Source organism: Penicillium manginii (assembly GCF_028828005.1).
Source record: "Penicillium manginii strain IBT 31320 chromosome Unknown utg000006l:1.0-4164085.0:1.0-4166146.0, whole genome shotgun sequence".
NCBI classification, from domain to species: Eukaryota; Fungi; Ascomycota; class Eurotiomycetes; order Eurotiales; family Aspergillaceae; genus Penicillium; species Penicillium manginii.
In genome coordinates, this window is record NW_026643107.1 from 3,946,523 (window position 1) to 3,974,510 (window position 27,988).

The following is a 27,988-nucleotide window of genomic DNA, read 5'->3' on the forward strand; positions in this document are numbered from 1 at the left end:
TGACCCCAATTCTTCAAGTTGAAATCTGCGTAAAACCACATAAACACGTGAAATCCAATTGCGTCATTGATGGCACTGAGCTAGCTGTGGCTCGGTATAACCGCAATCTGCTGTTTTGATGCATATTACTATGGAGACTGGATGGAATTGCGATGGAAGTGTGTGATAATCATGTGTGATAGATCCCAAGTTACTAGACAAGAAGAGTGATATAGGTAACTAGTATAGCCTGAGGCTGATCTGTAGGGCCTAAGGCACATCACTTCAAAAATTCTATTTTTTCAAGAAGCTAACTAGGTAGGTATTCAAACTTTATACAAGTAGACAATTTGAAACAGATGACGACTTAGTTCCAGCTCATTTTCTTCCTCCGAACCACGTTTAACTGTTACTAACCCTATCGAGTCACGCCGAACTCAATCATCTCAATCTTCGTACAAATTATCAAATTAGATTCATCGGGGACCGATCATTTGACACGGATCCTAGGATGTCGGTGAACTGGTCGCTGAAAGTGACGTGGTGGGTGCCCCGTGCTGTAGCATGCTAAAGCAATGTCTTGTCCTGGTCTGGTAGCTTGGGGGTCGATTGGCAAATTAAATGACAATTATCTTTTAGGGCTGACCTTTCTTCTGGGTAGAAGCGCATATTGTGCTTAAGCAGTTCGTCGGGTAGTTAGGATGCAAGTAACCTCGTTGCCTAGCGCCAGCCTTTCGCCTGGAGAATCTATGCCTTAGCAAATTTCCATGACAGAAGTGATCACCTATGTGTAAGAACGGTTTCGTCTTCTGACTCAATGGTGCCCAATTTGAACCCAGATCAATCAATCTAAGAATGGTTTTGACTCATACCTCAATCTCTACTGCTTGGACCCCGGCCACGCCGTTCCTCATACCCGCGCCTTGACCTCTATGGGATGGTGGATCGGCTTAAAAAGCTTGATTAATGCAAACCGGAAGCAGGTCTGACGATTTTTGTTGAACCAGTTATGCGGTTGCCTGGCTCCAGCCGTCCCATAGATGCGGACCCAACGTCTCGTGTCATGTCAGGCTGGGAAAAGTCCCGCAAACTCTAATGCGCAAATTTTGCTAGGGACTAAACAGAGTAGAAGAACCCCGGAGGTCAGGATTAGGCGAGACCCTTGATTAGTTATACAGACAGCGGCAGCTTGAAGCGAGTCTAAGAAAAAACAGCCCCGGTGGAAGAAAATTTGCAAGGCTGATGGCTTAGACGGTGAGCTAACCTTATCTTGCCCTAACTATACAGAATGCGCGAATTTCCCGAATTTCCCATCTCCGGCCATAAATTCTCTTCCACTCAATATTGTACCCTCAAATCTTTACTGAATCTTTTCAAGTTCTTTCTGTCTCCACATTCACTTCTGGTATCGACTTTTCAGGAACCACCTCCAATTTCAAACGTTATCAATTCTTCAAACTCCATCCTCTTCATTTCTTTTTTTCAAAGCCGAATGGCTAATTATCACCACTCGATGAACACATCTCTCTCAACCGGCCTCTTCATCCCAGACACACTGGCTGGGCAAAAGAAAATCTGCTTCCGCTCTGTTGAAGAACTAGAACCACCCTAAGACCCTGCAACTCTGATACCAAACCAACCTGACTGTCTCGTTGATATCTGCCCACGATGAAATTCCTCAGCCCAATCTTCCGGTGTGCGATCGAAGGCACTGCAGAGACACAGTATTGTGCAAGCAAAGTGCAGCAAAAGGCCGGCTCTGACCACGTCCTAGCAACTATTGATGAAAGCGATGATGCCGGCTACAAGGCCAAGTCCAGCCCGCGCCTCCTAGACCGATGGCTGGATGCATCTGTCCGCTTTGCTGGGTCGGCCCCCGTATTCCTCTTCATCGTTGCAGGCCTACTTACCTGGGCCTTGCTGGGAATTCGCTTCGGTAATTCGGACGTCTGGGTGGCTGCTATCTCCGACGTGCAAGCCATTCTATGTTACATTTACGACTCGCTGCTCATGCGCCAACTTCTCCGCGAATACTCTGAGCAACAGGAAGCCATGGTCCAAATTCAATCCCGTTGCACCAGCCACCGTCGTATGCTAGAGACTGTCAAGGGAAAGCTAGGACCAAAGGGAATCGCCCGCGCAGCTGAACTCTGCAAAGACGAGCCCCTGCCCCCGCTTGATGGTCTGGATCGTGCCGCGGGTCTTTTCCCTCGCTTGGTTAGCTGGTCAGCCAAGGCGTTTGGTCATGTTTCTACTGTTGGTCTGTACTGGGTGGGCATCTTCATTTGGCTGGGGTTTGGCCCTCAGTGCGAGTGGTCTAGTCGGTGGCAATTGTACATCAACGACGCGACGTCAGCACTCATGATTCTTGTCTTCGCATTCCTTGCTTGTCTGCGCGAGTGCTTTGCCGACCAAACCAATATCTGCCTGGCTTCGATTTTTAAATTGGACGCCAAGTTGGAGAGAGAGCTTCGTCGTGTCAGTCAGGATGAACTGCCTAATCTAACGGTCACCATCGCGCCGCCAAAGGAAAGTTATCTCCAAATGGTGATTTACTATTATGCGGATATCATTGGCACGCTAGTGGGAATCATCATCCTGGTCCTTGTTATCATTGCCTGGGTGGCTGTTGGACCTGTATTCCAGTTCAACAATACCTGGTGGTTGCTGATTGGAACTTATGCCGGACTGGTCGGTCTATTCGACAGTTTTGTACTGCGGAATGTCCAAAGCAAGGTCAATGAGTATGTCACTGAGCAAGTTGTTAGTCTCGAGAAGCAGGATATGGATCTGTATTCCGGATTATCGGTACCCGTGCCTCGAGTTGAACTTCGACCACCCTCGCTCAGCCAGCGCGTGTCTCACTATATCAACACCATCAGTTCGCATCTGCTTATGGTTGTTGCTGGGTTGATTCTCACTTTGGGATGTATTGTGGCTTCTAGCGCGATGAAGTGGAGCTTGACAGGTCAATTGATCTCGAATGTTCCTCCCAGCATCATTGAGACGTTCTTCATGCTTATCTTGATCACTGGTCACAATTATGCGGAGAAAAAGCTTCGAGCTGATCTAAGTGATATATATCATCGGCGCCAGCGTCTTTTGGTCTTTGTAGAGCATGCGAGGGGAGTTGTTGAGTCTGAGGAGGATATGAACTCTGGGGTGAAGGGAGCGGGTGCTGAGTGAGTTATTGGGGTCATTTAGGGTGTTGAAGAAGGATGCGGGAAGAAATGCATGAAGAGGGTGTTGTGATAGGACTTACTAGTAGCATTCGTGTTTACTAGTATTTATTGGTCGAGATAGATAGGTGGGAGAGGAGGAGAAGGAGAAAGCCGAAGAGGATAAAGGGGACGACAGATGGAGATAGTGTGGTTGAAAATGTGAATGTGTATTAAAGTAGAACTACTAGTACTAGTAGTGATAGTACTATTCATTTTATTCATTCTGAAAGCTAACTAGTAGTATTCAAGTTCCTGGCAATTGACCTCTGGTACCAGTTTACGGTACTGATAACTATGAGTGATATACTATAATGTACGCCAATTAGTATATGGATAAAATTATGCTATAAATTAGTACTGTAATGTAAAATTATAAGTTCAAGTAATGCTTATTCATTTAGACAACTTGAACTTCAAGTTGATAGGCACTACTAGGAGTACTAGTAGTATAAAGGGGTCTGGGTGGATACTCGGTTCGTGCCTGACGCCATTATATCATCGACTCGCAGTCTGGAGTGGTACAACCTTGGAACTCAATCAGAGTAGTAAGTGTCCAGGGATAAATAATACTAGCACTTGTATACTAAAGTAAAACTATTGGAATACCTTGAAGTATCAAATAATACAAATTACTATACTATATACTACACTATAACTATGCCTAGGTTCACTACTAGTATAGTCACTCTGTAGACTACTCCAAGTACGGAACTCCCGTGACCAGTCGAGTGCAGTGCAGGCCAACATCATCTTGCGCTTCTCCATCCCCCGCCCTTTCATCCTTCCTTTACCGTTCCCCCCTCCTCCCTTCTCCCTTCTCAGGAGATTATCCTGATCGCTCCTCGTGGGGCCTCACGGCTTCTTTCTCCTCCTCTTCCTCCTCTTCCCCCACCACTTGGTGACGGTGACGGTGACGTTGACATTGACCGCTCCAACAACTCACCTGAATCCACCCACCTCATCTCACCTCGACTCGACCCGGCAAACCGGTCATGTCGGCCCCTGCCAACTCATCCACAGTGGTTCGCAGCCATTCGACCTCTTCCCGGCCGTCTAGAGCTGTCCAGTCCGATCTACCCCATCGCACTAGAAGCGTGGCGGTCCGATCCACCAACTCCTCCCAGCCCCCTCCACACTCTCACTATTCACACTCCAAGACCCCCTCCCACGACCGTCGGCCCCCCTCCAATCATGCCGCTCTAGACACTATCGCCCGTCGCGATTTCGAAGCTTCCAACGTTGCCAGGATGCCGTCTCGTCGTGAGCCTTCCTCCGAGCGTTCGCAGGAACGCCCATCCACCGCAACCCGGACCGAGTCTACCCGACGACACTCTAGAAACCCTTCATCATCAGGACACAAGCGAGAGAGCATGGACACCGCTGGCACCACTGCGCCTGAGCGCGCTGCGGATTCTTCCCAGAATGCGACCGGCGCTCAAGGCTCCCAACCTTCTTCTACCCAGCCTAGGCGTCGCACGACTATCACCACACCAACGGGCCAATGGGCGCTCGGGAAGACCATCGGTGCGGGGAGCATGGGCAAGGTGAAGTTGGCCAAGAATATGGAAACTGGCGAGCAGGTAAATATTGCCCTTTGAATATGATTATCTAAAATCACTGAGCGATGCGCGGTGTGATGAAATGTGATGGGTCGCGGTGTACTAATTCCGGTCGCAGGTTGCTGTCAAGATCGTCCCCCGACTCTCGACCGAAGAACATCGCAATAGCCGCGACACCGAACGAGCCGACCGATCAAAAGAAATCCGAACCGCTCGAGAAGCCGCCATTGTTAGCCTGGTGAGCCATCCGTACATTTGTGGCATGCGGGATGTGGTACGGACAACATATCATTGGTACATGCTCTTCGAGTATGTCAATGGTGGCCAAATGCTCGACTACATCATCTCTCACGGCAAGTTGAAGGAGAAGCAGGCTCGCAAATTCGCTCGACAAATCGCCAGTGCCCTCGATTACTGCCATCGCAACAGTATTGTCCATCGTGACTTGAAGATCGAGAACATCCTAATCAGCAAAACCGGCGATATCAAGATCATCGATTTCGGCCTCAGTAATCTGTTCTCTCCGAGGAGCCTCCTCAAGACATTCTGCGGCAGTCTCTACTTTGCTGCGCCTGAGTTGCTCCAGGCGAGACAATACACGGGACCCGAAGTTGATGTGTGGAGTTTTGGAATTGTTCTCTATGTTCTGGTCTGCGGCAAGGTGCCGTTTGACGACCAGAGCATGCCTCAGCTCCATGCCAAGATTAAGAAGGGTGTGGTCGAATATCCACCTGGACTGACTGCTGGTTTGTCTATTTCGAAAATTCATGCCTTTCGATCGCTACTAACAATTCTCCTCAGAATGCCGCCACATCATCTCTCGCATGCTGGTCACTGATCCAAAGCAACGCGCGAGCTTGAACGAGATCATGAACCACCCTTGGATGAACAAAAACTTCAGTGCACCCCCAGAAAACCACCTCGCCCACCGCGATCCACTGCAGCTGCCATTGGACCAAGAGGTCATCGAGAAAATGACTGGCTTTGACTTCGGCCCTCCAGATTATATTGAAGCTCAACTGATCAAGGTGCTGGAGTCGGAGGAGTATCAACATGCAGTCCGACTTAATTTCCGTGAACAGCCAATTGCCAATCAGGCAGAGAAGAAGCGCGGCGTCTTCGACTTTTACAAACGACGTAACTCCGCTGCTAGCCGTGATACCCTGTCGGCACCTTCTGCTGAGGCGGTGCAGCTGGGCAATGATCCTTTGAACGCCTACAGTCCCCTGGTCTCAGTTTATCACCTTGTGAAGGAGAAGCTGGACCGAGAGCGGGCCGAAACCCGCCCGAGTGTCCCTGGTATCCGTCCGGCCGCCGGTGAAGAGCAGTTGCCTCCAGTGGCACCTCCCGAGGCTGCACACACCAACCAGTACCAACTTCCTGGAGAGAAAGATATTGGCCGTCGATCTCGCCCACGGGCCAGAACCCATGGCGAAGATGAAGTCACCGAGGGCATGAAGAGCCTACACACGCACTCACCTTCAGCTCACGCCGTGCCAAGTGCGATGCACCCCGATACTCCCGCTAAGAAGGAAAGCACTGCTGCAGGTATCTTGAGACGTTTCAGCACTCGTAGGACCAAGGATCGCAGCCGCGATGTCGAACGCGAGCGTATCAGTACTCCGAACACACCTACGCTGAATGTTCAACCTCCTGCCGACTCCGCGTCTCCTATGCATCGCGGATTTAGCGTGAGACGCACTCGACGTGCTGATCCGGCGGCCCCCCTCACACCTGGTGGTAGCCAGCCTCAACAAGACTTCCTCGCCGCCCCAGGCTCGAGTGAACAATCTTCGCAGTCAAAGTTCCTGGGCCGATCTACCAGCGTCAACTCTGCCGACTACCGACCTCGCAGAGCCGCTCGGAGAAGTGATGCTGATACGCTGGACGTTGCTCAGCCTCCTTCGACTAGTGGGTCTGATCAGATTGGTCCGAATAGTCAGCCTGACCAAACTGGCCTGAGACCCAGTACTCGCACACACACTGCCCGGACTATGTCCCTTGGTCACGCACGCCGAGAGAGCATCCAAGCTCGTCGGGCTCGACGAGAGGCTGCCAGAGAGGCAAATGTGCCAGAGGAGACCGATGCAGATATCTCTGGCGCAGGCACGGCACTGGAGAGTGCCAACGAGGGAGAGGATCTGTCCAAGCCCGTCTACCTCAAAGGTCTCTTCAGTGTGTCGACCACCAGCAGCAAGCCCCTACCTGTTATCCGGGCGGACATTATCCGCGTTCTGAGGCAGCTAGCAGTGGAGTATGTCGAGATTAAGGGTGGTTTCAGCTGTCGCCATGCCCCTAGCATTGACCTCGATAAGGTTGTTGATGTTAATCCTCCCAGTCCAGATCGACAGGGTCAGATCTCGCACCGTCGCCGCATTAGCTTCGGTGGTCTTCTTGGACATGACGATTCCCGGGACGACAGCCGACATGACAGCCGCAGTGGCGCCAGACTACAACGTCGCACCCAGGGCCAACCGGACCGTAGTTTCACGACAAACTCGGACGGATCCGAGGAATACGTTGCTCGAGAGCAGCCCCAACCCGCAGTTGGCGACCGTGTTGTTGGCGAAACTACCACCCGAGTCCAAAGTGACACCGGTGAGAACCTTGTTCTACGATTTGAAATCCTTATCGTCAAGGTTCCTTTGTTCTCGCTGCACGGTATTCAGTTCAAGAAGGTTTCCGGTGGTATGTGGCAATATCGAGAAATGGCGAAGAAGATCCTAGATGCCTTGCGCCTGTGATGCAACATCTACTCGCCTAGCCTGACCCAACGAGAAAAAAAGGAGTTGCGATCAACAAAGGGAAAAAAGCATATAATCCCGCTTGTGGACACACATATCCTGGTGGTACCCTGTCCGTCAAATCGCAAACCAGGTACATTTATCAACGACGCATCCGCATGACCATATTATCATTTGTCTTCACACCTTGCATGTCAAAGCAGTCCTTGCCAACCCCTCCTCCCCCTCCCTTTTCATCTTTTAGCCCCATTGTTCCGGTCTGCTCTGCATTTCCTTCCGTCTACTCACTCGCGCACACTCGTTGCAGCATATACTAGTGGCCCATTCCAAGCCATTCTCAGGGTGGAACCGGGCCTTCTTCCACCACGAAAGTCTTCATGATGTACATTAGAGCCAAGTGAAGACTCATCATGTATTTCTTTCTACGCGTTCGTTCCCCATGATCTCTTCCTCACGGTGCGGGAAATCGGCGTTGTACAGCTTTGAGTGGGATTGATTGTTGTCTGTTGTTTTTTTCATCCCCCTTCTCTATCTTTTGAATGATGTTGAATGCGATGTTTCTATGGATCAGAGCCTTGGTATTTTATTCGGTTCCGTAGATTTTTGTAGAGTGGAGTGGAACAGAGCAGAACGGAGAATCTGCAGGTTGCTTTCTTTAGGTTGCTTGGGTCCATACTATGGATCTGACCGTTGAGCGGGTGATCGACCATCACAACTGCAGTTTATAGAAGGTGGTGCGCAGCAGTGGACCAATGAAATCCATCCGTACAAGGACTGGCTACTCCGTATTTCTATATCTATTCCCAGATTAAGTACGACATAATATGAATACCTGTGGGTAAATCCGTTTGAAGGGTCATCTCAAACTCCAGGGCTCGCACAGTTCCCGCCGGGCGTTAGATAGAGAACCAAGTACAAGCGAGCCAGCTATCGAGTTGCGACTCGGATGAACGTGAAGTGGATGAATATTAAACCAATTTTCAAGTTTTTATAACATTTCTACATCAGGATACTTGTATAGGCGTACAACAAGCTGGACTCGAAGTCGAACGCCAAACAAACGCCCAATTTTCACCGTTCAATGAAATCAGGACAAGGAGCCTCACACTCTACAGCGATACGAATCTTCTTCGATTCCTCCTGCACATCCGTGACAGTCTGCAGCGTATCTATTTCATGCTCTGAATTGATCTGCACTTTTCCCATGAGTAAAGGGAGCACGGATGATTTCCAAAGCAGGGTGCTATACTTGCGATTCTCCACCGAAACGACCATCAGCAGCGCGACTGCGAGGAGAACCAGGGTTGCAGGTAGTGCGATCCAGGGCCAGCGGACATGAATGTATGTCTCTGTGCGGAATGCTGTTCCTGGGAGTTGTTTCGCAGATGTGCTGGATCGGATGTGATCTGTCATGCTGTTTGTAATCGAGGTCACGGAGTCGGTCAAGTTGGAGCTGCTCCATAGTGTGAGGAGGGGAGTTAATCCTGTGATTGATTTTTCGATGGTTCGTGCGTCTGCCGTATAGAGGGTTGAATTAAAAATTCCGGTTAGAGTACGGGATAGATCAGCCCAAGTACTATTTTCGATGGTATAATTCGAGTTTGGCGAGAGAGTTTTGGTATGATTGGGCGAGACGAGCGTTGATAACCACACCCCAGTAATGTTCGATGCGATATTGTCGCCCAGGTAAAGATCCTGAGTCTCAGCCACCTCCATTTTTTGGATTCCATCGTCATGATTCGATTGGCGCTTTTGACTGTATTTTCTTTCACACATTGACACCGAACACTCCGTCAGAGTAGGCTTATTCTCTGCCGTCGTGCTATTTTTAGAAGTCCACGTCGTTAGTCCCCCTTCGTATCTGGCACTCAGGAATGAGACAATTTGAGCTCGATCGCCCTCTTCAATAGTAGATCCATTCGCTAGGCTGACAGCAGACCACAGGTTCGGAATGGCAAAGGCTGAATAATTGTCTTGTGATACCCACCTAGCATCGTCAACCCAAATCCCCGGTGTTATTGAAGCTCCGCTTGAGGTCGTATACTTGCAATCTAGCGGGATCTGGGCCATCCATTCCTGAGTGTAGAGTTTATGCTGGTCTGTACTCGGTGTGCAGGATTGATTGGCCTCGTTCGTGACGTCCTTGCATTGAGAACAGACGCCCAATGTCACAAAATCGTCGTATTCACAGTCACCAGAGGGACAAATAGGGTTCAGAGGGCTGTCATTTGATTGGGACAGCCCATTGAAAATCGCAGCTTGCATTGATGGCTCGAGTCCTCCTGTCGTGATATTCAGAATATCGATTTGGGGCGCGACACTTCTAGCCCAAGACGGCCAATATTGATGCGCAGACTGGACGGTAGCAGTTCCGTTTTCGTCTTCCAAACGTCGAGAAGGATACGACAATATCTGCTGCGCAAATGGGTCAAACGCAACGGCGAGAATCATCAAGCCCGCTCCGACAGTTGCCAATCCCGGCTTCACCGTCCAGAGAGACTCCAACGCACCTACTGGACCACGACTAGCCTGGTCAAGCACTTGCATGTGGTAAAACGGAGTCGGATTGTGAAACGTAATCCATTTGAGTTGACTCAGACAAGACGAAACAGACACAAGCATTGAAGCTTTCGCGACGGTAGATATCACAGAAACGACTGTATTCGGCGAGATCGAACGTTCCCAGCTCGCGTACTTTTCGCCATCGACATGTGCAAGAAACACGACAAGAAGCGCGATGCTCGCGATGCTCAGCACACATCCCCCGACTTCCCAGGTCCATGATCCAACCCTGTCAAACTTTCGTCCTGAATGTCGCTTTTTGTGCTCGGAAATCGGCTCGCTTGATATGGGGAGGGTGGGGAGCTGTTGTAGGTCTGGATTATCGTCTGATGTGCGCGGCTCTGAAAACATCTCATGGAAATGGCCGCGATTCCGAGTCGAGAGAGGCGATACTTCTATCGGTGATGCGATGTTGTTTCGAGGTGCGTATCCTGGTTCAGGACTTGGGCTGTCATTGTCGCGTGGTGGCACATTTTGCGCATTGCGCTGATCGTTTATTGCTGAGTATGAATATTGCGAATCCATACTAGTATGTGCTCTTGGCTTTTGCCTTTTTTTTCCCTTTTCATATGAGTAGTTATTTCCTGCAGGGGTGTCAGGATCCAAGTATTGAGTAAGATCACAGACTGTGCTTCTTTGGTGTCGGTAGCTCTAGTACGAGTACGGCCGGTAGGACTTTCGGGCTGCACAACTCAATTCCCGAACAAGTGGACTTGTCTGACACTGGATCGAATTTGAATGCGCCTCGGGATCCGCTTGGAAATGTGCCAATCGTAGAGTGTTTATCAATAGATGCTCCGCCATTATTGTGGGGGCCGCTGCTGCACTGCCGTTGGGAGGGAAGGGTTCACGAAAGTTGCAGCCTTGTATCCGCAGGGCTTACGATTTTGGGGTTAGTCAGTGGGCGAGCTTCTGATAATCGCGATGGAGGATTTTAGTTTGAATTTTGGGGGTAATCTTGGTGTGTTTGTTAAATTGGGTTAATTTCTCGGTTAGAGCCTTGTTGGAAGTGGGCGTTTGTTGGTGGAACCACCTCGCTTTTGAAACCATCCATGGATGGGGGGATTCTCGATTATGTCTCTTGTTGACCCGTGGACTTTGATACATCTCGTATAAACAATACTTGACAGTATAGAAGATTCTCGAGGGACGTGTATTATTTCTCGTGAAAGACAAAATTCTGTACATCAATTCCTACCACCTCGACTTACTCCTCTGGCCACTAGTCATCCATTATGGCCCTTATCTTCGCCCTCAGAGACTTTGGCCATGCTGGACCTCTGTTTTTCTGCTCCTTTGTAGCCAGTTCCATCTGCAGCTCCCTTGACTTCTCCATTTCAAACTGTCGTAGATTCTCCCTTTGCTGTGCCCTCTGCTTCGCCTTCTCCTGTTCCAATTCCAAATCTGCTATCTTTGTTTTCATAGAAAGATGAATATCTGCAAGCAACTGCTCTGCTTTTATAGTGGTTGTATCCGTCCCTCCGTTCTTCTCCTTCCTTTTCTGCACCAAAAGTTCACCCAGCGAAGCCGCCTTCTCAAGGAGCGTTTCCGCGAAATATGCCTCTGCAAGCTGTTTGAGGTTCTCCAAGGTGCGATCTTGAGGATGTCCATGGGCCTCGGTCTCATAGTTCAAAGCCTCACGGCAATTATCTTCCGCAGCCTCGTAGTGCCGCATCTCGATCTGCATACGACAAAGACAAAAGCGACTATTAAGGGCATCTTCGTTGGTGGGGCCAAATAATGCAGCCCGTCCGTCCCTCGCTAGCTCGAAACTCTTCTCAGCCAGCTTGTACTGCTTCCTTCCCTTCTGCACTATGCCGAGATGATGAGTGGCGCGCAGAGCTACAGCACTCTTCGCACCAGAAGCCGAAAATCCAATCCTTTGAACCTCCTGGAACACCGCTTCGGCGGTTTCATGCTCTCCCATCTTGGTGGATGCCAACCCCACGACATACATAGAATCCAATGTTTCCTCGTGTGCCGGACCAAGAATTATTTTCTGTTGCTCAGATAGAGTGACGTAGGCAGCTCTCGCGCTCTCGTACTCCTCCATCACTATTAGACAATGCGCAAGCATATGAAAAGGGGCTAAATCTTCGCGTGTTGTAACTCCCACATATTTAGCCGATTGAATGGCTTCCTCGAAGCTAGCTCTCGCCTCCGCGTATCGTCCCAGATGGTAGAGAGATTCGCCTAATACAAATGCCACTTTGATGATACCTTTGTGCGAGGCTTTCGGTGAGTGCAGTGCCTCTGTCAAAAATTCAACTGCCATGTTGTACTCTTTGAGTTCAAACGAGGCAAAGCCGCTTCTAGCCAAGCTTTGCCTCATGGCTTTTGTTGCTTCTCCAGCAGTGCCGCGTCTTTGACTAATCAGGGGCTGAAAGTGAAAGCGTGACTCCGCCCACTTCTCTTCTTTGAAAAGTATAAGGGCAAGCATATAGCCTGTATGAATGGTGTCATCGTGTCTTGGTCCAAGAATAGCCTGTTGGGCGTTGATCGTTTTTCTGAGAATTGCTTCGGCCGCTCTCAGATTGCCCCGGTCGATCTCTACACAGCCAACTCCGTTCAATGAGAGGAGGGTATCGGGATGATATGGTCCAAGGGTTTCATGTTGCCCTTCGGTCGCGTATTGAAAGTATGAGTATGCCTTTTCATATTTGTTCAATCGAGAACAGACCTGCCCGAGGAGATAGGCTGTTTTCAGCGTTGCTTCGTTCTTCATTCCTAGGCCATCTCTTTGGATTTTGAAAAGCTCTTCAATCAATTCCTCGGCTTCTTCGTATTGTTCTTTGCCGTGTAGATTCTCACCATCCAACTGCTCTCCCTTGCTAAATAGATGAGACAAATTTGCGATATTCGATTGCAGTTCTTTGGCTTCGCTCTCTGTGACGGCAGAGTGAGAGGGGGGTGCTGCAGGAGAGGTGGAATCTTGCTCTGCATTGTTGGATTTGCGATGGCTATCTGATGATTTTAGAGTCTCCTGATGAGAGTGTTGAGGCGTGGGTGTGACTTCTTCCGTATTCAGATGGCTTTGCTCTCTCTTCTCCTCTCTCCTTCGCGTAGCCGTTTCCAGGGACTCAACGGAATGGGGACGCCTTGTTTCTTTCTCCGACAGCGCATGTTGATGCTTAGGTTTGGTGATACTGGTCTCAACATGACTCTCGTCTACAGAAGCAACGATTTCATCGGAAGCTGTCCACGACTTAGATTTCAAATCATATTTCCATCGGGTCCTGGAGGAAATTGAATTTCTTGTCCCATTTAGGAGGGCCCTTTCTTCCGGGGTGCGATCTCTTTTTGGGGGCGACGGTGATGATGAAATTAACATCACTTCTGGGCTTTTAGCCTTTAAAGTGGAGAGGTCGGCTGGTTGTGCTGTGTCTCGCGCTTCCGGTTGGACTTCGTCGACACTCCCATCACTGAGATCTTCCCCGTAATCACTTTCTTCGGGAACAGACGGATGGATATGGGGTATCTTCGATCTTATTGTGATATCATTTTGTGGATGTGCCGAGGTGTCTGGGGTTTGAAGCAAATCCAGATTTGTCTTCATCGGCATCACATTGTTGATAGCTTCATATACAGCTTGAAGTTGGAAGTCAACTGGACTATGTTCACGGTTTGATCTAGGAATTTCGTATGGGGTCTCATCATGAGTCGGACTAGCCTCAGCGGGTTTGATGGCTTTGCATTCGACTTCGAAAGAAACCGAATTTTCATCCTGATCGGGTATTAGAGATGTGTAGTGAGTGCCATCCCAACTCATCTCATGGGGAGGGTTAGGGTCGTCAGCTTCATGGTGAGGAGGAACTAGAGTTTTCTCTAGATCGGTTGCTGTAGACGTATTATGAGTAACATCCCGAGTCAGGCTTGCGAGAACAGCCGATTCAGCGAGTGATTTGTTTGTTTCGGGCTCACGCTGGGAACTTGAAAGGGCTGAATGACTCTCCTGGTCCTGATCGGGTATGGAGGATGTGTGCTGTGAGCTCTCATGGCTCTCGCTATCGAAGACAAGCATATCCTCAACGTGGTCCGCGTAGATTTCAAATTGACTCAGCCATTCACTCTCCAGAGCTTCTTTAGAAGACATTCTATTCCTCGGATTCCGACCCATCGCTGCTTCGAGAAACCGACGACATCCTAGGCTCAAAGACTGAGATATCAAGTTCTCTGGGAAGGGAAAATCGCTTCCTGCAACGTATCGCTTGAGCCTTGGTAACTGCTCTAGCGAGAAAGGGTAATCGTGAAACAGCAGGAAGTAGGTGGTCACACCGAGAGACCACATATCAATGCTTTCCGTGAAGCTCCAAGCTATACTCTCCTCTTCTTCTCCGGGGGTAAGAAACCCTGCATCTCAGGTGCCATAAATATCCTTGTCCCAACAAAACTACATAAGCTAGAGTCCTCGCTCATGCGCTTGCTTATACCGAAGTCCCCAAGCTTGACACGCCATTCAGGGCCAATTTTAATAACAAATATATTCTAGCATCCTGTTAGTTTGACATCACTGATCTTCAAGAGTGGAGTATCTGTAGAAAGACTTGCCTTTGGCTTCACATCTCTATGCACAAAAGCATTGGCGTGGAGAAACATGAGCCCCTCTACCAACTGGAATGTGATTGTCCTGGCCTCGTCTTCGGGTAGTGGATGTTTGAGATGAGCGCTGAGATCTCCATGCTCGATATATTCCATGGTAATAAACACTGATTTATCATTTTCGTACCATCCCAAAAATTCGACGAAGAGCCCGTGGTACTAGAGAACATCAGCCAATAGTCAATATGTTTAATAAGTGTCCGACCGACCTTTTGCTGCGAGAACTTGGCAATAGCCTCTACCTCCTTGTGATAGTTGACCCTATGCGCGGTCATCTGAGCCTTGTCAATCGTTTTGACAGCTTGAAGCTCAGTTTCACCCCGATCTCCTGTCGAACACGAGTGTAGATACACATTGCCATAGGAGCCACGGCCAAGTAGCCTACCCTGTATCCAAACATGCTGTCTCTCGCGACGCCGGGCATACCTTCCTGACAAAGTGCCCGAGTCGAAAGTAAACCGATGGTGGGCTATTTGATGAGGTGTTTGATGGATTTCCACACGAATTTGGGTGTCCAGAACTAGGTCTGACAGCCCTGGTGGCATGTTAAATCATTCGAAGATCGTGAAGTGACCCGAGTTCGATCATTGAGAAGAAAGAAAAGATGTGGCGACATTGCGATCGAGAAGAACTCTGGGGGGGCTGATCAAGTGGCTGCTTGGCGCTGATTCCCAGGCTGAGATTGGCGAGGAGGGAGATGGTTAGCGATAGGTTCGTGTTTGCCTCGAGGTGGAGGGCATCGATACGATGTGATGCGCTTAGTTAGTCCTAAAGAGGGATAGCGTATAATGCCTTCGGGGTTGAGGCGAACCTACCTTAAAGCGGCCCCACACGATTCCTAGTTTGGCCGAGTATACAATATCCACGGATATTCAAGTTGTATCATCGGTTATACTTGTATTGTTTATACTTATATACTTATTTTATTCAACTGTCCATCAAATTGAGATTCAATAGTCAATTTAATATACTGCTTAGTCATCAGTTGATCAGTTCTGTAGTCCTGCGCAGTGATTGGACACTTCATATATGTCACGTGATCGTCCTCCCGCGCCAAGCCTCATATGAAGAGATAGCCTCTAAAGTTATACAGGCCATAGAAGTCGACTCAAATGTCGTATAGATTTTATAGTTATATCAATAGATATAGGGGGGGCGTATTCTATATGTTCAATGTGCTTTTCTTGTATAAATCGCTTTCGTCGTGGTACAAATCCTGATTTAGTTTATAAAGTTTCTTGAGGACTTGGTGGGGCCTGGAGGATGCAGTTCTGCCGGCTCCTGGCACCCACTTACTGACAGCTTTTCTGAAGTGCTCTAAGCTTTGAATCAAAACTCCACAAGCCACACATTTGCCCTGAGAGCTTCGAATTGTACATCAAAATAGCTAGCATGATCACTAAAATTGAAAATTGTCTCCAATTTTTTATCATTTCTGTTTTTATGAATATTATGAATATTATACAATACTTTAAACCCCTATAAAGCATGCCGAAACTCCGGCTATAACAACCGGCAGGTGGCGCCCATATTCGGTTCACAGCGCCCGTGCTTACATCTAAGGTGGTGCCCGTATTCAGCTTATGGTACCTACCTTGGCACCTAAGCTCACCTAATACCCCGCTTATGGCGCCCGTATATCGCCTAAGCCTACCCATAATCCAAAGGGTGTTTATAATAATAAAAGTTAGGTGTAGCTATAATACTCAATATATATATAGGACTTTCTCCCCTTCACAAAATAAAAATAGCAACAACAACAACAACTCATACCATCAATATAGTATTACTAAACATTGCAAACACCAATCTTCTTCTTCTTTATTTGATTTCCCTGTGCTTATTAAGACCTGTTTAGTCTCATAGTTTTCTATATACAATTTGAGGCCACAATCTCCAAAATATGGCTAGGTGCTGGTGATAACATCGATGACTAAGCATATATATATAGCCCCTGGTCCAAGCGCCCTCCCCCACATGACCGCCCTCTCAGGCTTCTCCCTTTCCATTATTTCTTGGAGTAATGTCACCGTAATGCACGGTGATCTCAGCCCACGCCTTCCAAGGTTGTCGCTGCTTGTCAACCCTTAGGAAAGCCAATTTGAGGCCCCACACTGCCTCCCAGGGCTATTTCTCACCCTCGGGTTCTCCCCCTCCCAGCTTTCCCGACTGGCGCCTAGGTATCTAGGTAAGGATTCAGCATCTTCCACTCCAACACCCCCCTCTTCATCGACTTTTATCTATCTTACCGACCTACACTGATTGGGAAGCTGCTCTTGTCAATAATTTCCACTTACTATCTTATCTTTTTTTTTTCTTTTTGTTGGAGTTGAGGTGTGTGACTTTTGACTAACCGTGTTATACGCGTTTAGGACGCGTCGTTTGGTATTGCCCCGGGGTGGTCCACCACTTTTTCTGGGGTGGACCCTGCAAGCCTGCAAGGCACAGCAACATGCCAACACCTGTGGATTTTATTGATTTAACGGCAGATACGGACATGGAGGATGTGGATGACTCGGTAAGTTCCCGTTTTATTTTATTTTTCTTTTCTTTTCATTTGCATCTACCTTATCAGCCCTTATAAGGGTCTACGTTCCAAGGTTATGAGGGTACCTTCCTGGGCAGATCGACATATCAAAGGAAGGAAAACATTCCTCGACCTCGGACCTCCCTTGACTCTCTTTCTTCCTTTCATCTCCCTTATACATCTCCTTTCCCCACTTCGAAGTGATTCCACCTCTTCCGAACTCGAATATGGCCTCAATCATTAGGTCCTTTACTGATTATATCCTCTACCAGCCCGAGCCATCACTGCCAAATGGCTTTCTCAAAATTACTTCCGTGACCTCTCAAAAACTGGGCGATCTTGGCCCTACATTCTCTTCTCCTCTGGTCGTTTCTCCCGCCACCAACAAGCGAAAAAGCTCCGAACTCGATGATTCCAAGCATACTCTTCGCCCTCCGATCACTCCCCCTCAACCCAGGATCCCCGAAGGCAACCAACACTTTATCGTGGAAATTCCAAGTCCTTCTCTCTCTTTAGACCAATACGTCAAGGTCCAACCTAAACATGATGGTCTATCCGAAAAGTACTACCCGGTCGAGTCCATCGAACGGAGTAAAGCCTTTGACCGCCGGTATCCATACAAACGGACTGTTAAGCGCAGTCTTGTTCCTCTGTCTGCGGATATCGGTGATCAACACGGTCGAGATTTTAGATCTGAAGATCTGGAAACTATCCAAAGGGCATCTCTGACTCACAGTCTCTCGCGCCTTCAAGCTGACGGCCCGGAGGTATTTTTTAATATTGAGAAGCAAAATCTCTTTCTGCTTGCTGCGTCCAATTTCGGCTTTGTTAAAGATTACATCCTAAGAGATAACGTCCAGCCCGTCCCAGAAGCTTTCAATTCCGGTTGTGAATGCGCAGGAGGCGCATGTGAGCCTGATAAATGCAGTTGTCTTGCCACGGAAGAGGATTCGGAAGAATTGATCGTCCCGTATCAATTGGGGAAGATGGCACTCGATCCCCACTTTTTAAAACGCAAATCTATGATTTATGAATGTAATCATCGATGCGGCTGCCGTGGTAATTGTCGATTCAACGTCACTCAACGTGGCCGAAGATTCCGTCTAGAGATCTTCCATACCGGTAACCGCGGATTCGGTGAGCTTCCTCCGTTAAACCTGACATCACAATTAAAGGTACACTACATAGACAATTTACTAACAAACCAACTATTTAGGTCTTCGTTCCCCAGATGATATCCAAGTTGGGGAATACCTCGACCGTTACCTCGGTGAGGTATTGACAAAAGAAGAAGCCGACCAGCGAGAAGACGACCAGAAGATTTCCTATCTTTTCGGCCTTGATTTCATGGTTGGCTCAACCGATATCTCAGAGCAGGAGATCTATGTTGTGGATGGGCAGAAATTCGGCAATGCCACCCGTTTTATGAACCACTCTTGCAATCCGAATTGCAAGATTATCCCCGTCTCGATCAACCACGGCGACGAAAAACTGTATTATCTCGCCTTTTTCGCCCTCCGCTACATTCCTGCAGGAACAGAGTTGACCTTTGACTACAACCCGGGCTTTGACAAAAAAGAGAAAATGTCCTCCGGCGCTGTCAAGTGTCTCTGCGGCGACAAGAGATGCCGCGGCCAACTTTGGCCAAATGCAAGAAAGCAGAACCAGCAGGGTGTCTCGGCTGACACTTCAGCCAGTTCCAGCTCCTCTGACGAATCATGAACTTCCTCCTACCCTTGCCTTCCCCCCATTTTTTCACTACTGTACTGTTATTTTTGCATGGTATAGCGATCCTATTTCCAGCGAACATGCCTATGACGTATCATGAAAACTCACCTCACCTCACCTCCACCTTACTCACTTCACTGCATATCTTCAATTCTGTGGGAATGGGCGTTTGAATAAACATCTGGTCGCATTGCACTTTTCTTCTTCTTTAATACCCCCTGTCCCGTTCAAGTTGATCGAATCATCCTACCCCTACGAATAGGTAGCAATGAATAATGTCAAAGTCTCACAAGGCTTTGCAAAAAGTACTTCTTTCAAATTTCCTTTGATATTTCATATTTCAAGTTAGAAAGTGAATAGCGGATAATCAAACACTGTAAAGAATAGAGCACATTTACAGCTCGTAAACCACTGAACTTTCCATCGAACATTCTATACAAAATCCACCATCCCCACACTTCAGTCCCGTTATTTCCAAGGTTCCATCAAACACCAGATCTATACAAACCAGCCCCACCACAAAAGCAAAAAGCAAATCCAAACGCCGAATCAACCCAAATGAAACACCAATGAAACACAACCCCAAAACCCCAAACAGAAAATGCCGATCAAAAACAAGAATACCCCATAAAGCATACGGAGTAGAACCGATAAAATGAAGCCAGGACCTAAGCCCGCCCTTCCATGACTTCAAAAATACCCCCCATCACGAAGCGGGGCGACTGCTGAGACGAGTGTTGCATCGAATTCCGCTCAGTGCCGGTACCGGCAATCATACTGCGGGAGAAGGGTGATTGCAGCGGTGGTGAAGACGGTGCTTGCTGGCAGCGCGCATGAGCATGAGAATGGGCATGGGCATGGGCATTAGCGTGCAGATCCATGTCAACGGGACGGGGCTCCATTAGGTCAAGGCCCTGTCTTTCAATCGAGTCACAGGTACAGCGTGATCGTTCTTCGCTGAGAGCGAGGTCGATTGCTGAGGGGCGACGGCGTACTACCATCATTGATGATCGGCCGCGGAGGACGGCGCAGGGAAGTACGCTCACGCAGTGGGGGTGGGAGGTGCTTGTAGCAGTGGTGCTGGGAGCGAAGTCATGGCTTTGATTGTCGCTGTTTCCGACTGAATCTGATGCGGCCGGTTCGCTTCTTTGGTGGGCGTGTGGGTGGAAGGAGAGGTTGAAGAGGTTGTTTGGTAAGGTCTGGGCCTGGGGGAAGGGTCGGAGGGTTGAGGTTGGTGAGGCGGGTGGTGAGGTTGTTCGTGAACTGGGGGGGACTCGAGGTGTCGCTTGTTTGTCTTTGGCGGGTGAGAGAGGGGAATGGTGAGATGAATTGATGCATGGTGGTGGTGATAGATGTGGAATGTTTGTTTGTATTGTCTGGAGTGGAATGTAGATGGGGGAAAAGTTGATATTGTCCTCAACCCATGACAGGACTTAAATTCGAGGAGATCCAGAAGAATAAAATAGACCGGAATCTCCTCGAAATTGAGGGCAGAGTGACGAATTTCAATTGCGCAAGGACGGGGCTGCAGGGAGGTTGAGACAGAAGAAGGACGCATGCGGGAAACGGGGGGAAGTGCCTGCATTGCCGAATGCGGAAGTACTGAACCCTAAGTACTCCAGGCTCAGCGACCGAGTACTCTGCCGATACTAGATTTACCAATGGCATTGTTCCTGATCTACGCCAATTATTTCCATCATTCCACTGATCCTATTCCACTTATTCCCGTCTCCCCGGTTCCGTCGTGCTGATGCTATAACTAGTGGGTACTATACTCTACGCGCATACTATCCAACCAATAGCGGCCCCACTGTTTCAGCCCCCCCCGAGGGTTGGAACCCCCCGTTTCCAGTAACTATCTAATAACTGGGTTTAAAGTACCTTTGTTTTCGGGGAAGAACTTAAATACTTCTTGGTATTCGTACTAGTAGCATAGGGTGCAGGGTGCCTGGTCCCTTCAGTACCCTATCTAGGGGCTCTTCTTACATCTGCTAGGTCAATGATCTTTGAAGATTATAGCTGTAGTCAAATATCAATGGACATGCTACATTATTCTATGGACGAATCTGAAAAAAATAACCCTGTGACGAAATGGTAGCCCACGCCGTGCTATGCAAGATGACTCTGGATCCCAGGATCAAGGAGAGTGACTGGTAGTGTATGATAGTGTACAACTGAGAGAAAAGGGGAGGACAGAAGGAAAAAAAGTATCGAGACAAGAAGCAAAAAACCACAGGATATCGAGTATGCAAAGAATGTCCACGTAAAGGGAAAAAAAAAACAAAAGGAAAATGCAATCTCCTCCTCTTCTTCTTCTTCGTCTTCTTCTTCTTCTTCTTCTTATCATTATATCCAATATCTTCTGCCCCCATCGAAACGTCATCAACGCATAGTATCTTTCCTTGGAAAGAAAAATAACAAAAAGAAAATAGAAAGCGCAATGATCAGGGTAAGGGTAAAGGTAAGAGAACGAAGGGAAGGAAAGAAAGCGCAGAGCCCACTCTATTCAGATCGGTCGCCCGATCGGCGCTGCGTGAAACTTCGCCGAATACTCTCACCCCAGGCGGAGTTATCCAGCGAATTCATAACATCTCGAACGCTCATCGCGCTATTCTGTCGCGAATGATCGGCCGTCCCCGATGAAGGCGTCGCAGACCCGCGACGCTCATCAATATCGAACGAGCCCCGCTCCCCATACATCCGCCGTGGGGTTCGCGCGGGGCTAAAGCTCGCCCAATCAGTCGGGGTGTTGCCGCCCGACGATCGGCCCGTCAGTGTCGTGTCCAGGCGAGGCAGATCGGTATGACGGCCCGTGGGACTGGACTCAGCTCTTCGGTGCGAGGTCGATGTCGGCGACAGCATTGGCGCGAAGGGTGAGTCCGGGTCGGGCTGGGGTTGCGGCGTCATTACACCCGATGGTGCCTCCTCGGGTTCTTCGCCTGGGTCGTCAACGAAGATTTCCGGTACCGTGAACTGCGGGATTGCTGTCATTCGGGCGCTCTTCTTGCGCTCGACGGCTCGTCGAAATTGTCGGGACCAGTATAGTGTGTCGAAGAAGCCGACCACTGTGTTGCGGCGGACGGCTTCTTCCACGCGCTGCAGTCGCGCACGACGACGTAGGAATTCTTCTAGTCGGAGACTCTTGCTGTCGCTAATGACATTATAATGTGCGAGGATCATCAGGATCTGGTGGAATGAGATGCCGCGGTCGATGTCGGCCGAAACTAGGACTTCTTCATAGAATGTGTTTAACCGCTGTCGTCGCTCGCGGATGATTTCGACTGGGATGCGGTTGACGATGCGAGATAGCTTCTCAATGTCAATACCGGCTGCGAGGTCGGATGTCTGCGTTGGGTTCAGCGGGTTGAGTGATTCGCGCGATCGCATGGGGAACGAGCTATGCAATGAGTGGACTGAATCGCGAGGCGAGGTCCGACAATGTTCGAGAATTTCCACAACAGAGAATTCCCCATCGTAAATCCGCATTGCAAATATACCAGAGAGCTCTCCGAGAAGACGAGGGAATTGCTCTTTCGTAATGAATCCCGATCCATCCGGGTCGTAGGTCGCCCAAGCCTGCTTGAATCGACGGATTTCTTCGCGGCTCAGCACGTAAAGACCACTGCTCCGCTGATATACGTACGAGAAACTCTCGAAGATTAGAGACACGAACAGTGAAACGAAAATGTACATGCTGATCAAGTTCCACGCAATGAATAGCGATCGGGCCCAGGCAGCACTGCCGCAGTCGTCGTCAAGGAAGTTGGGGTTGTAAGTGCAAATAGGAGGTACCATGGTGGCATAGTCTTCCATAATCTCATTCCACCCTTCTCCGCAACTGCACCGGAAGAGTAGAATCAGGGCCTTTGGTAGGTCTCGGAAGTTGATGTTGTGAGTCCCTTGGCTTCCGAACTTGGTCAAGCCAAATGCCTGGTTCATGGCGATACCGAAGACCAAGAAAAGGACAAACCAAGTCGCAAGCAGGTTTCCGATCACTGGTAAACTAGCCGCGGCTGTCTTGAAGAGCTGGTCAAGCTGATTGTTTCGGGGAATAAGGAGTAGAGTGATAGCAACCAGGAAGAGCTTATTGAGTTCAAGCACAGCTTGGGTTCGGTAAGAGATATCCAGGATGGTGGTGACGAAAGCGCCCGGAACGGCGAGAAGAGAGTATAGATCCCAAGAGCTCCGGCTGAACCGATGCCAGCCAAGGCCAATCAATCGAATGATCACGTTTGCGATGTAAACAAACATGAAGATGAAGAAAAATACAGCTATCTCTCGTTAGCAAAGAGAAAAAAGAAAGAAACAGTCAAGGGGGTTGATGACAAGGGGACCTACATCTAATCGTTTCCCACAATTTCGGCTCTGGGTAAAATTCTAGTACCAGGAGGAGCAAGTGCACAACGAGGACACAAGTCACGAAGCGTGCCCATCGACCATGCTTCTTCACCGCGATCCGGTAGCACCACTGGCGCCATTTCGCGCTCTTCTCGTCGAATGACCGCTTGGAAGGCGAAATCTGCCGAAGCAACTTGCGCAATTCCAACCAAGAACGTTGTTCGGCTGTCAGGAAAGCAACACCCGTTTGTTCTGTGTAATTGCGCATAAACACAGAGACAAACAGCGTAAGGACGAACACAGCGCCCAACAGGTTGAAAACAACGAAGAAGAGCCCATTTTCCGGTGCCGCTCCATCTTGAGGTTGTTGGCCGATGCCTGTGATTTGCATTACACTATCTTGCACATCGATCCAGCCTTCCTGAGAGACAATTTGGAAAAGAATGAAGAGTGAGTCGCCGAAATTGTCAAAGTCGTAGTAGGGATTTGCTGCGACTCGTGGCGCGAGGACAGCCCAGTTGGATGGCGTGTTTTCAAACTCGTTGACACAGTTACCCAAGTCTCCGGAGAGGTCGCCGTCATTGCAGACCACCAGCTGTCCACTGAACAAGTTGACACCGTATATGGCAAACGGTATCAAGAAACTCAACGAGACTGCAGCTGCGGAAATAACTTTCCATCCACCGACGATAATGACAGAGTGGAAGGTATCCTTGGCGCTGTCACTGACATTCAGAAGTCGTAGCGCCCTCAGCGCTTTAAAGGCGCCAATTGCTCGAGAGACACTCCAGTCATGCTTCAACGATCCACCAACGTTGATCCAAAGGGTGACCAACACAACACCGTCGATGAAACCCCATGAACTTCGGAAGTATGCATTGGGGGTCCAGAAAAAGCCATCAGCGACAACCTTGATAGCAGCCTCGCATGAGAAGATAATAGCAAATCCCATATCCGTGTACACGAACCAATTGCGATTAGTGCGGAAATAATCTCGCTGGTAGAGCGGCGTCGTGATACAAGCGAGAACCACCATAGCCACGATAGCCGCGTAGATGAATGCTGAGAAAGCGTACCAGACGGGTTTGTACGGATCCACACCTTCAACTCGCTCGTGGCCACGTCCAGGTCCGACAATCCGTTGGCATAACTTGCGGACTGGATGAGACGGCGAGAAAATGTAAAGTGATTTGTTGTAGTTGGGATGATCGACGAGATAATTTCGCTGGGCTCGCTTTCTCGCCTCCGCCGCCGAAACAACCTCTTTTGCCATTGTTCTAGGGTCAAGCTCTTCATATGCTCGTGAAAATTGAAGCTTGGCATAAAACGGATTTGGCTCCCGTCCCATAATGAGAGACATGCCCTTGGTGTATAGTCGTGAGAGTGTGCCTGGCTGAACCACCTGTGCGTTCGCGCCGTCGGCTAGTGGCATTCCACTGGCTCTACGTGCATTATTAGGTCTCTGGCCTTCTCCATTCGCCTCTTCCTCCTCTTCTTCGTCCAGGAATTCGCGGACGACGGCATCTTTCAACAACATTTCCAGCGCGGCAGGGCCATGGTCCAAAGGATCCTTATAACGATCTGAGTCCCGGCCTAATCGAAGAATCTTCGAAAGGGCTAGATTACCTTGTGTGGCACTGCCGACATGCTTTTGCTCTAGGAAAGCCCGAACCTGCTGCAGTCGCTTCTCATCTTCGGAAACATCGAAACTCTCTTGAATGACAGCAATAAACATGTTCAAGATGATAAAGTTGGAGACAATGAACCACAGAATGATGAAGGATGCGGAAATCCAAGCAGTGTTGAAATGAACAGTGTAGGAGGTTGTGTTATACAAGATGTCCGTCCAATTCTCACTCGAAAGGATCTGGTACATGCCGAGGAAGGAATTGTAGATATCACCGAAAGTAATGGCGATACTGTTACCATCGGCCTCGTCGGGAATCTGGCTTCGGAAAAGCTGCGTTGCGAAAATGGAGGCGAGGAATGTCATCAAGAACAAGAAGAATATCAAGTTGAGCAGACCGACAACATTGCGAAACACAACCATGATAAGCTTTCGTGTGACGGGGAATGCCATAACAACACGATACGCACGCAAAATTTGGAAGAGCGTGAGGACAGTATAAGGGCGACCGGAGTGGCGGATCAGTGGTATCTGAATGATGCACGTAATAACGGCGAGGAAGAGGTCGAACCAATTGCGACGACTCCGGTGGAACACCCGCCAGTCCGAGCCGAAGCGTAGTACGATTTCGACAAGCATAATTAGAGTGACGACGGTTTCAGTGTTATCAACGAAGGAACGGCGGCTGTCTGACATTTCAGAACTCCTCAAAGCCTGCACAATGAGGTCGAAGATGATGAGCAGGATCCAAGGCCAGTAAGTCTTGTCGTAGAGCTTCTTCAGAGTGCTGATTTTGCGTTTGGAGGCTTCATCGCTGTCAACCTCGTCTATTTGCTGAACCGCGAAAGCACTTCGCTTGCTCTCCTCTCGAATGACTTGGAAGGAATGAGTGATGACTGCCACCAGCAAGTTAACCAGCCAGAGACTCAGAATGACCAGACCGAATGCAAAGAAGAGCGCAGCAGCCATGTAATCACTGTCGGTGGTGTAATATAGGAGATCAGTAAAGGTGTTGGAACTCATGATGACAAAGACCAGTTCCAGCGATTGCACGATGTTATCGAAACTCATAGTGCCGTTGTTTGGGTTTTCACCTTCTATGCACATTAAACCTTGAGGGCAAAGGTACCCTTTCGGTTTATTGGTATCTGCAGAGACACCCAGTCTATCAACCCATGACATCTTCTCGCCGGTTGTATTGTGAAAATATCCTCCGCAGAATTGTTCACTTTGGGTGTAGTTGGACTGGCCCTCGGGGTCAATCCAGACACACGTCCTTCTGAAACTAGACTTGAAGCTCTGGATTCCCACGATGGCGAAGAGGAGCCAGAAGAAGCAGATAAGGAATGCGACATGAACGAGATTGGGAGCGGCACGTTTAAGACTTCGAAGAATTACCTGATATGGTCAGTCAGAGAGTTCAGCAATAAGGCTTTATAGTAGCAGGTCGCCTTACGGAAGTGCCGTTTGTGAGAGCAAGAAGACGCAGAATTCGAAGACAACTCAACATTTTGAATATGAACAATTGGTGGGTTTTCTCCACACCCTCCATGGAAAGGAAAAATGATATCCAGAATGCAACGATAGCCACAAAGTCTAGTCGATTAAATGAATGTCGCAGAAATGCTCTATGTGCAAGTCGAATACGGCGCTTTTGAAGAGGATCGTCATAAGCTGGTGTCTCCAGCGCGTTCAGGCCAGTAAATGTTCGAATGATAGATGACTGCGGTTCGCTTGGGAGAAATGAGACTTTCTTGGTAGTCGCCTGTCGATGAGGAGTAATGAGGTTCCTGCCCTTCTCTGCGATTGCTTTCCTGATTCCCAGGGAGCGATTGAGAGTGCTGTACTCCGTCGGATTAAAAATAAAGCCAGAGACCAAAATTTTGGCGCAAATCTCAAGGGTATAAATGATAAAAATGATGAGAAAGACCCAGTCCAGGGGAGTCGCAGACCAACGTGCCGCAATGGGTTTGTTGAACACGGATTTGGAGGATTCGACGATAAGTAGAGTAGTTTGAATGATGATAATCACCAGGACGAAGGGTTCCATGAATGGATGAACAAGGATATCGCACAGCCAAAGTCGAAGCGGGTGATTTGGACCCAGTATCCCGAGTGACCTGCCTCTGAACGGATTGTTAAGATGTTTCCAGGCCTTTGCTGAATTCCGCTTCTGTCGTTGAGCCTGTGCACTTGGCTCCGGGCCAAAATCTACCATCGCGGGGAGAACGGGAGGCCCATCCATTCGCGCATTTTTGTCCGACTCCTCCCTCTCGATCGATTGCTGTACAACCTCCGGCTCGTTACTCAAATTGACGACACGTTGCGACATTGATTTCACCATGGAGCTGGCTCGATGGAGGGCGCCTCCGGTAGAAGGTGATAAGGAACGGGATCTAGCGCTGCTACCACGTCCCCGGCCAAGACCTTCTTCAACATGGGGAAGGTCATCGCCCAGGCGAGAACTGCCTGCAGGATTGTCGCTACTGGGTCGTCTCTCCGATGCAGCGGCACCACTAATGGGCTGTAACCATCGAGGATCGGTCAATCGCGCATCTTCCTCGTCCGTCGCGGGAGGGTAGGCGGCGTAGTGGTCGGGGTCATGAGACTGATAGGTGTCCAGAGGCACATTATCAAGTTGGTCGGATGCGGAATCGTTAAAATCGTGGTCGTGGTTCGCGGAGAGACCGGCAGCTGAGGATCGGGAGTATGGTTCATCGAAGCTAATACCAAAGGACATGGCCTGTGCGAGTTGCCCCAGATCGTGGTGAGCGATATCCTCTTCGCGCGCATCGGCGGGTTGTGGAAAAGGGATCCTGTTCGCGGATGGAGTATCAATTGGCGAGTCGGCAGCAACACTCTGATATTGACTTCGGGGCCCCGTTCGCATCATAGAAGGCCGTGAGAAGATGCCACTACCAGTCCCCGCGTTGTTGTCGGTACTTCTGCCACGAACGTCGGCGGGGTCATCGTGTCTCGAAAGATCCTGAAGTGGGATCTGGCTCGAGGAGGGGCTGTCATAATCGCCAGGGCTCTGAGTATTGGGTGCCATCGTCAGGCAAGATTAGGGATTATGGAATCGCCGACATCGCCAAATCTGCGAC

The 27,988-nt window shown here is 49.2% G+C and overlaps 7 protein-coding genes across 7 annotated transcripts; 3 read left to right on the forward strand and 4 right to left on the reverse strand.

The window, feature by feature from the left end:
- Window positions 1-1,647: 1,647 nt before the first annotated feature.
- N7533_009845 (uncharacterized protein) lies at window positions 1,648-3,165 on the forward strand (the record flags this gene model as incomplete). The annotated part of the gene is made up of 1 exon (XM_057106495.1): window positions 1,648-3,165. One exon carries the CDS (start codon window positions 1,648-1,650, stop codon window positions 3,163-3,165), a length of 1,518 nt encoding a protein of 505 aa, XP_056957944.1.
- Window positions 3,166-4,192: 1,027 nt separating this feature from the next.
- On the forward strand, window positions 4,193-7,503 carry kin1 (putative serine/threonine protein kinase Kin1; the record flags this gene model as incomplete). The annotated part of the gene is made up of 3 exons (XM_057106496.1): window positions 4,193-4,780; window positions 4,878-5,505; window positions 5,561-7,503. 3 exons carry the CDS (start codon window positions 4,193-4,195, stop codon window positions 7,501-7,503), a joined length of 3,159 nt encoding a protein of 1,052 aa, XP_056957945.1.
- A 1,071-nt stretch (window positions 7,504-8,574) lies between these two features.
- Window positions 8,575-10,590, reverse strand: N7533_009847 (DUF3176 domain-containing protein; the record flags this gene model as incomplete). Its single annotated transcript, XM_057106497.1, has 1 exon — window positions 8,575-10,590. The coding sequence occupies one exon, from the start codon at window positions 10,588-10,590 to the stop codon at window positions 8,575-8,577; it is 2,016 nt and encodes a 671-aa protein (XP_056957946.1).
- A 697-nt stretch (window positions 10,591-11,287) lies between these two features.
- On the reverse strand, window positions 11,288-14,353 carry N7533_009848 (tetratricopeptide repeat protein; the record flags this gene model as incomplete). Its single annotated transcript, XM_057106498.1, has 1 exon — window positions 11,288-14,353. One exon carries the CDS (start codon window positions 14,351-14,353, stop codon window positions 11,288-11,290), a length of 3,066 nt encoding a protein of 1,021 aa, XP_056957947.1.
- Window positions 14,354-17,418: 3,065 nt separating this feature from the next.
- clrD (uncharacterized protein) lies at window positions 17,419-18,913 on the forward strand (the record flags this gene model as incomplete). The annotated part of the gene is made up of 2 exons (XM_057106499.1): window positions 17,419-18,328; window positions 18,408-18,913. 2 exons carry the CDS (start codon window positions 17,419-17,421, stop codon window positions 18,911-18,913), a joined length of 1,416 nt encoding a protein of 471 aa, XP_056957948.1.
- Window positions 18,914-19,587: 674 nt separating this feature from the next.
- On the reverse strand, window positions 19,588-20,504 carry N7533_009850 (uncharacterized protein; the record flags this gene model as incomplete). Its single annotated transcript, XM_057106500.1, has 2 exons — window positions 19,588-20,124; window positions 20,388-20,504. The coding sequence occupies 2 exons, from the start codon at window positions 20,502-20,504 to the stop codon at window positions 19,588-19,590; spliced, it is 654 nt and encodes a 217-aa protein (XP_056957949.1).
- Window positions 20,505-21,421: 917 nt separating this feature from the next.
- cch1 (calcium channel protein CCH1) lies at window positions 21,422-27,936 on the reverse strand (the record flags this gene model as incomplete). The annotated part of the gene is made up of 3 exons (XM_057106501.1): window positions 21,422-23,190; window positions 23,258-26,282; window positions 26,341-27,936. 3 exons carry the CDS (start codon window positions 27,934-27,936, stop codon window positions 21,422-21,424), a joined length of 6,390 nt encoding a protein of 2,129 aa, XP_056957950.1.
- Between the last annotated feature and the right edge of the window lie 52 nt (window positions 27,937-27,988).